Source organism: Lactuca virosa, chromosome 3 (genome assembly GCF_052849685.1).
Source record: "Lactuca virosa cultivar CGN04683 chromosome 3, Lactuca_virosa_CGN04683_v6, whole genome shotgun sequence".
Taxonomy (NCBI): domain Eukaryota; kingdom Viridiplantae; phylum Streptophyta; class Magnoliopsida; order Asterales; family Asteraceae; genus Lactuca; species Lactuca virosa.
The window spans coordinates 360,762,337-360,771,474 of NC_136428.1; the positions used below are offsets into that span (position 1 = coordinate 360,762,337).

Genomic DNA, 9,138 nt, shown 5'->3' on the forward strand with positions numbered 1-9,138 from the left:
ATAAGCAATACGGGTTCGGTTCGGTTCGGGTATTATTCGGTTCGGTTCGGTTCCGGCCCGAATAACCCAAATAACATTTACAATGTGATTATAAATATTATATTTTGTATGACTTTTGTAGTTTATGATTTCATAACAAATCTTTTAAAAAAACAAATTAAACACTAAAAGAGTAATGTTGCAAGGATGATAAAAACCTCAATCGATCAAAAAGTAATGCCGTCGACTCATCGATTTGGTGTAATACGCTACTGTCGATTTGGTGTAATACGGATGATCGAATTTGATTTCGTTGATTTTTTTTTGGTGTATTACGTGGATTTTGTTGGGTAACGATCGATAGAAAAGAAGACCGAATAAGCAATCATGTTAGGAAAAAAATGTGACTTTTCATATTCGGTTCGGTCCTTTTGGACCGAATAAGCCCTTATTCGGGTAACCCGGACCGAATAACCCGAAAACCGAATAAGGCTTATATAGATACCCGAAAACCGAATCGAATTGCTTATTCGGGTCTAATTCGGTTCGGTTCGGGTTTTCGGGCCAAATTCTAATCCCTACTAGTCACCATCTACTTTGTCCTATAACAGGAATTAATCAACAAAACAATTATGAAGGACGAAATAAGTATAAATTGTAAAAAGAATCGAATCTACGCAATTACCAACATCATCTAGTAGTCTCCCCCAATAACCAAAGTTCAAATTTAGATTCTACCAAAATCCTTTAAAACTTTTTAAAAAGAAAAAAAAATCTATCAACCTTAAAAGAAGAAAACAAAATCAAATCCCTTCAAAAATTAGCCTCGTTTTCAACAAACCCCAACAAAAACTCCAAAACCGGAGGCTTAAAATCATCCTGATCAACAATTTTCAACCCAAAAACACCTTTTACTATTTGCGTATACAGCCTTTCCAGCTGTGGGACCCCGTAATCGGTTGTTCGATCCAATAAAAGCTTTTTAATCGACTCGATTTTGGTTTCGGTTTCAACATCTGACATGATTGTGTCTGTTGACTTTGACTTTGACTTTGACTCGCTAATTTCGTCAGGATTTGTGTCGACTTCGATGGATTCGGGAGGTGGGCTTGCAGGTTTTGGATCGGCTTGATCGACAACCGGTTGTTCTTGTTGTTGAGATCCTTCATCGGGTGTAAAACCTTAAAATCCACAAACAAAATAATTAGATTATAATAATACAAATACAATTTGGTAAAAGTCATAGATACCTGGATGTGAAGGATCAAGAATTTTCTTTGGTCGTTTGAGTGCTATGACTTCATAGCTTTGATCCACATTGACTTCTGGCTGGACATTCCTTAGACGAGCACTTGCCCTTGTCATAGTTGTTGTTGCCATTTGAGCAACATGAACAGATCCACCAATTTCTTCAGGCAGAGTGAGTGGGCCCCCATTTTCAGCTATTTTTTCACAATAACTCACCAATGCGGGGTCCATCTGCGATAGCATCCCATGCACCTGTAAGTAACCCCGCCAAAAACACTTCAATCACACCAAAACTTTATAATAATAATAAAAACAACACCTTCATTTTGTATGTGCAAATGACATAATTGCCCTTGTCATCAAGTGTTAGTCTTAGAAAGCTTGGTAATTAAAAAGAAAATGGCATACTGAATCTCGAAGTTCATAAGCTCTACTGACAATCCTAGCTCCATTGTAATCGTCCCTATTATATATCTGCAACAACAAAAGAAAAGTTTTTAAAAAAAAAAATAGATACAGAGATAATTAATATGTAATTGTTACCTTTGCGTTTGCTAAAATGAGATCAAAATCTTCCAAAAAGGCTTTGCAAGTTATGTATTTGCCAGCATCAACACGTTGTAGAAGGGTAGCCATGTCCATAGGCTTCTGAATAACTGCATGATAGTCAGGGGCATCCTCTTCCAACACTGGATAGTGAAACGCACTGAACCTTTTATCATACAAAACCCTAAAAAAAAAAAAAAAAAAAAAAAACACACCATTTCTACTCAATAACTAGATTTTTAATCACATATATTGCAATGAAGAAAATCTTACCTATTGCAAACATCACGTAGGCACATTCGTAATCTCCTAAGAGCATGACCTTCAGCCTCTGCTTTAGCTTTTAATTCAGACACTTTTGGGCCAGTGTCCACCTTTGGTGCCTTGCTGAGTTCAGGAACAGCAGCTGATTTTTTTGACTTTTTTGCCCCTCCCTCTGATGGTATTGAAAAAGCAGCTTCAATCAAATGATCAAAAAACAAACTTCTATCCTCCGTTATTGGTTTATCCACCTGATATCTGCAATACATAGTTACATACATAATTAACTCTTTCAAAGATATTTATATCAATTGTGATTTTATAAGTAGTCAAATATACATGCTACTAGAAGGGAATACAGAAGAGGGATCCCCATCAAGCTCATCAAGCTGAACAAATGAAGTTCCAAGAAGTAATATGGGGGAATCTGATGGCAATTCTGCTAATAAAGTCAATAGCACAGCCCTGAGTTGATCATGTGCCTGAAATCAAAATTGGGATTACAAGATAAGATGACAAAAAGATTTTAATTCTTGAACCAAACATGCTGTATTAGAATAAATTTCTATATAAACAATAAAAATGAAAGAAATTGAAAAAGGGTACCGACATTTTCCCACCAAAGATGAAATTGAGGTAAATAGAGTATAGAAGGTGTAGTTCTCCTTGCTTCACCAAAAACATGAACCAAAGCTTCCTCTGGTGTTTTAGCACTCGGATCAGATAAAAGAGAAGAAAGTCCAAGGGCATGAACAGGAAATTTTTCCAGTTCATGTAAAATAGAAGGTCCCAAATGATCCTATCAAACAAAAAAAAAAAGGATCATTCCACCGTTTAAATAATAACAAAAAATATAAATATCAAACTGAAGAAAAAAAAATTACCAGCCCAGCGCCCTCGATCCCACACAACAGAAGCCTGGGTCTGTACACAAGAGGAAGGGCAAAACCGGAAACAACCATGGAAAATTTACTCGATTCAGATGAAATTTCAAGAACAGGAAAGATATCAGATATAACCCTCATGGCATTCTGTAAATGTCTTTGCAGACATGGCGATACAACTGGCGACAAAGGTCTAGAATGCACAACCGAACCTCTATGTGCAGCAGGTGTAATTGCTGACATGGCTTCCATAAAATGCTTCTTTTCAACCTCAACAGATTCAACATCTATTAAAAACTTATCATCACTGGTGTAAACCTGAGGGTATTTTTCACGAAAAGCACGTATAGCAGCTTCAGTACAAAGAGCTTTCAAATCAGCCCCACAATACCCCACACAACTTGCAGCAAGCTCCAATTTCAACTCTTTTACAGGTGGCTGTTTCCATTTTCTTGTATGAATGTCTAGAATTTCAACACGTGCATCCAAACCAGGTAATTGGAAAGTAAATTCACGATCAAATCTACCAGGTCTTCTCAATGCTCCATCAATCGCATCGATCCGATTTGTTGCCCCGATTAAAACCACTTGTCCTCTTGAATCCAAACCATCCATTAATGCAAGAAGAGTTGAAACAATGGAGTTGTGAATCTGTTCTTGTTTGCTTGACCTCACAGGGGCAAGTCCGTCAATTTCATCAAAGAATATAATTGAAGGTTGGTTTCTTTGTGCTTCTTCAAAGAGCAATTTCAGCTGTCTTTCGGCTTCACCTACCCATTTGGAAAGCACATCCGCTCCTTTCCTCATGTAGAAACTCACTTTCTGTCCGGCTTTTGAAGCAGCACAAGCTAAAGCACGTGCGATTAATGTCTTCCCAGTGCCAGGTGGCCCACAGAGGAGGACTCCTCTCGGAGGGGTAATATGGTAATTAGCGAAAAAATCCGGGTACAAAAGCGGGAAAAACACCATTTCTTTTAACGCGTCGATGTAACCAGAAAGCCCGCCTATGTCATCGAAACTTACACTTTCGTCTACTTGTAAAGGTTGAATGTCGGCCCCACCTTTTGAACTGGGGCCCGCGGTTTGTACACCGGATGCCAGGCTGGACAAAACATCGGGTTGACTTTGACCCCAACCGGATGCTGCAATGTTTAATGACCCGTGCATGTCGGGTCCACCTAACAGCCATGGTGGTGGAAATGACCGATTTGCCCCTCGTGACCATGGCATTGGCATGGCTTGGTCTAGCTCATCGACAAGGAGAGAATCGTCAGAGTCTTCGGTGGTTCTTGAGATACGGTGGCGTTTATGGACACGGGATGATCCGGATCCACCTCTTCTGACATCACGATTGTGTTTTGACATTTTTACCCCTTGTTGAAGTACCCTTCTGGGAGATCTTGCTCTTTGTTTACCACCACTCTCTTCAAGTCTTCGAACCTCTGAACGGTTTCTAAGATCGTATCTTCTTCTACCCTCTTCTTGCTCTTCTTCTTCTTCTTCTTCTTCCTCTTCTTCTTCTTCTTCTTCTTCATCTTCTTCACCTTCTTCACCTTCTCCTTCATCATCACCATCTTCTTCCTCCATCTCATTATTGCCATTTTCATGTCCGTTTTGGTCATTATTATTATTATTCTCTTCATAATTCTCTCTTTCATCATCTTCAGATTCAAGAATGAGTTGTCCTCTTGAACCTGAATTAGAATGGCGAGGTCTCAGTCCTTCACGCCGAGGAAGCAGCTTCTCTTTATGCCTGTTGCTGCTGTTATTTCGACTCCTGGAACTTCTGTACTTTGGATTTGGACCCTGAAAATAAACAAAATATTTTAATTAAAAATATTTTGAGAGATCAAGAAAAGTAACTCACTCACCATTAGGTCGTTGTCTTCTGTTCCAGTACTGTCTGTGTAGGCGTCCAGATTTACAGAAACTCTTCTTTGTCTTGTGGAACGACGAAGGGTTGCCAGAACAGACTGCAATAACACTAGGAATAAATTACAAAAATGGGATTTATATCTACTAAAACAGACAAAAATAATGATAGTGTTTCCATAATCAAAATAGGCAACAACGATATTTTCCATAATCAAGAAACTATAAAATAGGGATTTGGAGATTGTGCTTGATTTGATACAGATTATAGGGTATCTAATTTCTCATTAATTATCAATAATAAAAAAACGTTGGTTTCTATCACAGATCATATATATAACACCTGAGAAACTGAATTCATGATAGCAATCAGATTACAGTGCACTGATTTAAGGAGGCAAAATTTAAATGTTCTTAACCTTAAACTTTTCAAGTTTTGTTATCTGCATTAGCTTAACTTGTGACAACACTAACTAAACAGGTTTCATAACTCTAATAGTCATAAGTCACGGATGATTTATGAAGAACACACTATCTTATTACCAATCATGTACGCTCAACCGCTGTAGTTCATATGAAAACAGGAAAATTATGTTCGTGCTGTTCATATCCATTGAACTGATTTTACCCCATTTCTGAGTTCAAACCATGGAATTGGATATAGCAACACTATGCACACCAGTAGTCAAGTCGCATGCATCAAACTACATCATCATTACCTCTAAAGTCAACAAATTAAAGAATCTAACAGATAGTCAACAGATAGGTGGCCAAACAAACCGCATTTCCAACATCTAGCATAATTATGCACATGCATTTAGATAATAAAGCTAAATATGCATAGAAGACCATAAGAGAAACCGAATTACATCCGAGTTGTTCTGTCTGGTGTTTAACATCTTGGCAATCTGAGAAGCAGCGGTTCTCGTTTTCGTCTTGCTTCGTTTCGACTTCGGAAACATTACATACCGATTGTACGATTTAGGCCTTTTTCGAAGCCTATCACTTGTGCGAACTGGCCTGGGAGAAGAAACCACACCAGCATCTACATCAGCATCGGCACCAGCATCCTCATTTTCCTTGCCGGATTGCTTCGAAACCATGTTTTTGGTTCAATTCAACCAAATTTTGTGGATTGATTATCTCATCATAGAGATTATGAATCTGCTAAGCACGGAATTGAGAATAAATCTTCGAATAGCGTTGGTTTTCAGGTGATGCGAGGGTTCAAGCCTCAAGAGGGTGTTGAAGAGGGTTTGCATTTGGAGTATAGACGAGGGTTCATACTTATTTGGGTTTCGGCTTACTATATTTTCAGTGAAATGCCGAAATTGGTCCCTGAACTAAGTCATTAGTTAACATTTAGCCCTTTAATAGTTATTTTTATAGTAAGTTACACCTCGGGTCCCTCGGTATAGCTGATTTTTACAAATTCAGTCTAAAAAATATTCTCTCCTAATTTTGACTCTTATTTTGATGTTTCGTAGTTATTTTTGTCCTTATTTTGATTTTCCGTAACTATTTTGGTTCATATCCCAAGTAAATGATTATAATGTCATTTTTCTAATTTTTTACATTTTTATTATTTATTTTATATTTAGGTTATTATTAAATTTAACTAGGATAACGCTTATCCATGCCCCTTCCCTTCCCTACGCCATTAGAAACCCGAATTTCGTCACCCTCCCTTTTCCTTGTAAAGTGACAACAAATGGTTTATCGCTAAAGACCAATTTTTCCTTTCGATGACCCTCCCTATACCCTTATATTAACCATCAACCCCATTATAAACATTTCTCACATCTACCTAATCCTCGTATCGTCTCGTTTCCCCCCATGATCAAACACCCATCATCTGTATTTTGTAGGTTTCAAATTAAAGCTGAATAAAAAAACAAGGATATGTATTAAATAAATCGAAAGTTTAAGGAAAAGTAAATAGCATAAAAGCATTAGACTCAAAGGGTAGTGTAGGTAGAATCACTGTTGCAACCTACTATTGTGAATATGAATTATGAAAAGAAGAAACATAGCTAAAACCCATTGTTTTATATATATATATATATATATATATATATATATATATATATATATATATATATTCCCACAATGACAACCTTCATTGAAGACTTGAATACAACAACTAAAAATTTAGACGACAAATTTTTAAAATTGATTTTCTTCACTGATAGAATAACATCAACTACATAGAGTAATTCCTTAAGGCCAAAATATAATTACAAAATGATGAACTAACTTCAAAATGTATAAACTAAAAGCTCTTTAATGAATTTCATACATAATTAAGAAAATCATGATAGGTTTTATAGGTTATAATCAATACATGTGGCGAAAACAACTTAACTCTTAAGTTCACCTACAACCTACTTTGGATCTAAGTTTTATCTATTGAAAGCAATAAACAATTGAACATCATAAACACTAAGTCAAGCCAACTATAATCGAAATTACAAGGATTAGGGTTTACATACATACCTCTTTGATTATTATTGTAAATAATCAAGAATTCCTTTCTTTAATTTGCTTGGAAATGTAACATCCAGATGATCAGAGTAAATTTAAAAATTTTCAAAAACATCCCAATAACCATATTTGTTTACAAAACCAATGTTTCAAAAGTGTTAATCAATAATAAGAGTATCCCAAAATCTAAATAACATAATATGAAGGATGTGCACGATCACGTCATCGTCTCGCCAAGGTCATCTGAAGTACCTAAAACAATAAACTAAATTTGTAAGTCAAAGCTTAGTGAGTTCCCCCAAAGTACCCCCACACAAACATATAACCAAACAGGTATCGGGTCCACAACCTTTCAGTTGGATTACCCTCAGCCACAACCTTTCGGTTGGAATGCCATGGCCCACTACCTTTTAGTTGGATTGTCAATACATACTGGGTCCACAACCTCTTGGTTAGATTACCTCGGACCCACAACCTTTCAGTTGGAATGCCTCGGTCTGTTAACTGACAGCACAAAATAGTACAACCTCAACCCCACCATATCATGTTGACATATACATAACAAATAACATATATCTAGTAACAGATAATCATATAACCAGTCAACAAACAAACAAACAGATCTACAAATCACTACCGCATAACAACATCCTATATACCAGGATACAAATCTAACAGATCAATACAACATATCGATATCATATATACTAGGATACACAATCTAGAAGGGCGGCATTGGTGCCTTCGACCCACAAGTAGAGTGAGGAAAACTCAATTCTCAATCTGAAAAGATCGTCGAACAGAACATAACTCTAAGTATCAGCCATACGGGTCACCTATTCATCAAATAGTCACCACTCTCAAATACAACTCAAAATACCCAAATTACCATTAGGTTAAACTTGGTCTGTAACATCCATAAAATTCAAGCCGGTTTAAAACTTTTTAAATCGTTCAAAAACCGATAATTATTACAAACATGTTTTCAAAATGGTTTAATGTCAGAGTATCCCAGAATCAAATCATAAAAACATAACGAGGTGCATGATCACGCCTTCGCCTTCTCGTGATCATCAGAAGTACCCGAAACATAATCAACAACTGTAAGCCCGAAGCTTAGTGAGTTTCCCTAAGATACCAACGTCATACAATCATAATCATATCATATAAACAAACAGCATGCATAATGAGCCATCAGCCTGACTGGACCGCCTTGCAGGCCATCAGTCTATCTGGACCGCTCTCCGAGCCTTCGACATGTCTGGACCGCCTCTCAGGGCCTTTAGCCTATTCGGACCGCTCGACGGGCCTTCAGCCTAACTAATATGCCCTCCTGAGTCTGCAGTCTATCCGGTCCGCCCAGGGTATGTTGGCCTTCAGCACAAAGCAGGTCCGCCTCAACCTAACCCCAATCAAACAATCATGTCCACATACATATCATACGCTAGCATGTATATAACAGTCAAACCGATCTAACAGATCACTAATCATAGCAACATCCTATAACCAGGATACCGACCTAACCGGTCACTAACATAACATTATCCTATATACCAGGATACCGACCTAACCGATCAGTAACATAGCATTATCCTATATACCAGGATACCGACCAAACCAGGTCACTAAGCATATCACCATCCTAACTACCAGGATGAAAATCAATAAGCATATCATGGAATAAACCCGGATACAAATTCGAAAAAGGTCGGCATTGGTGCCTTCGACCCTGCAAGTATAGTGAGGACAACTCATCTCACAAGTAGCTCATAATGATAATGTCAAACTCCTCCAAATACAGCTCTAACTCCAACACCTACATCCACCAATGATCCACTTCCATAAATTCCCAAATTACTAAAAT

The 9,138-nt window shown here is 37.4% G+C and overlaps 1 protein-coding gene across 1 annotated transcript; it reads right to left on the reverse strand.

The window, feature by feature from the left end:
• Window positions 1-609: 609 nt before the first annotated feature.
• Window positions 610-6,055, reverse strand: LOC145167598 (cell division cycle protein 48-related / CDC48-like protein). Its single transcript, XM_079086835.1, has 10 exons — window positions 5,660-6,055; window positions 4,790-4,891; window positions 2,919-4,724; window positions 2,645-2,833; window positions 2,374-2,516; window positions 2,047-2,292; window positions 1,771-1,957; window positions 1,636-1,701; window positions 1,230-1,479; window positions 610-1,160 (listed from the first exon to the last, which is right to left on the reverse strand). Exons 1-10 carry the CDS (start codon window positions 5,891-5,893, stop codon window positions 793-795), a joined length of 3,591 nt encoding a protein of 1,196 aa, XP_078942961.1. The 5' UTR covers window positions 5,894-6,055; the 3' UTR covers window positions 610-792.
• Window positions 6,056-9,138: the final 3,083 nt, after the last annotated feature.

What these genes read in the sequence shown, in the direction of transcription:
- LOC145167598 (XM_079086835.1), bottom strand. Translation starts at nt 5,893, where the DNA reads ATGGTTTCGAAGCAATCCGGCAAGGAAAATGAGGATGCTGGTGCCGAT. An exon ending in CCAGACAGAACAACTCGGAT is followed by an intron (nt 4,892 to 5,659) that starts GTAATTCGGTTT and finishes GTGTTATTGCAG; the next exon opens with TCTGTTCTGGCAACCCTTCG. An exon ending in TCTTGATCCTTCACATCCAG is followed by an intron (nt 1,161 to 1,229) that starts GTATCTATGACT and finishes GTGGATTTTAAG; the next exon opens with GTTTTACACCCGATGAAGGA.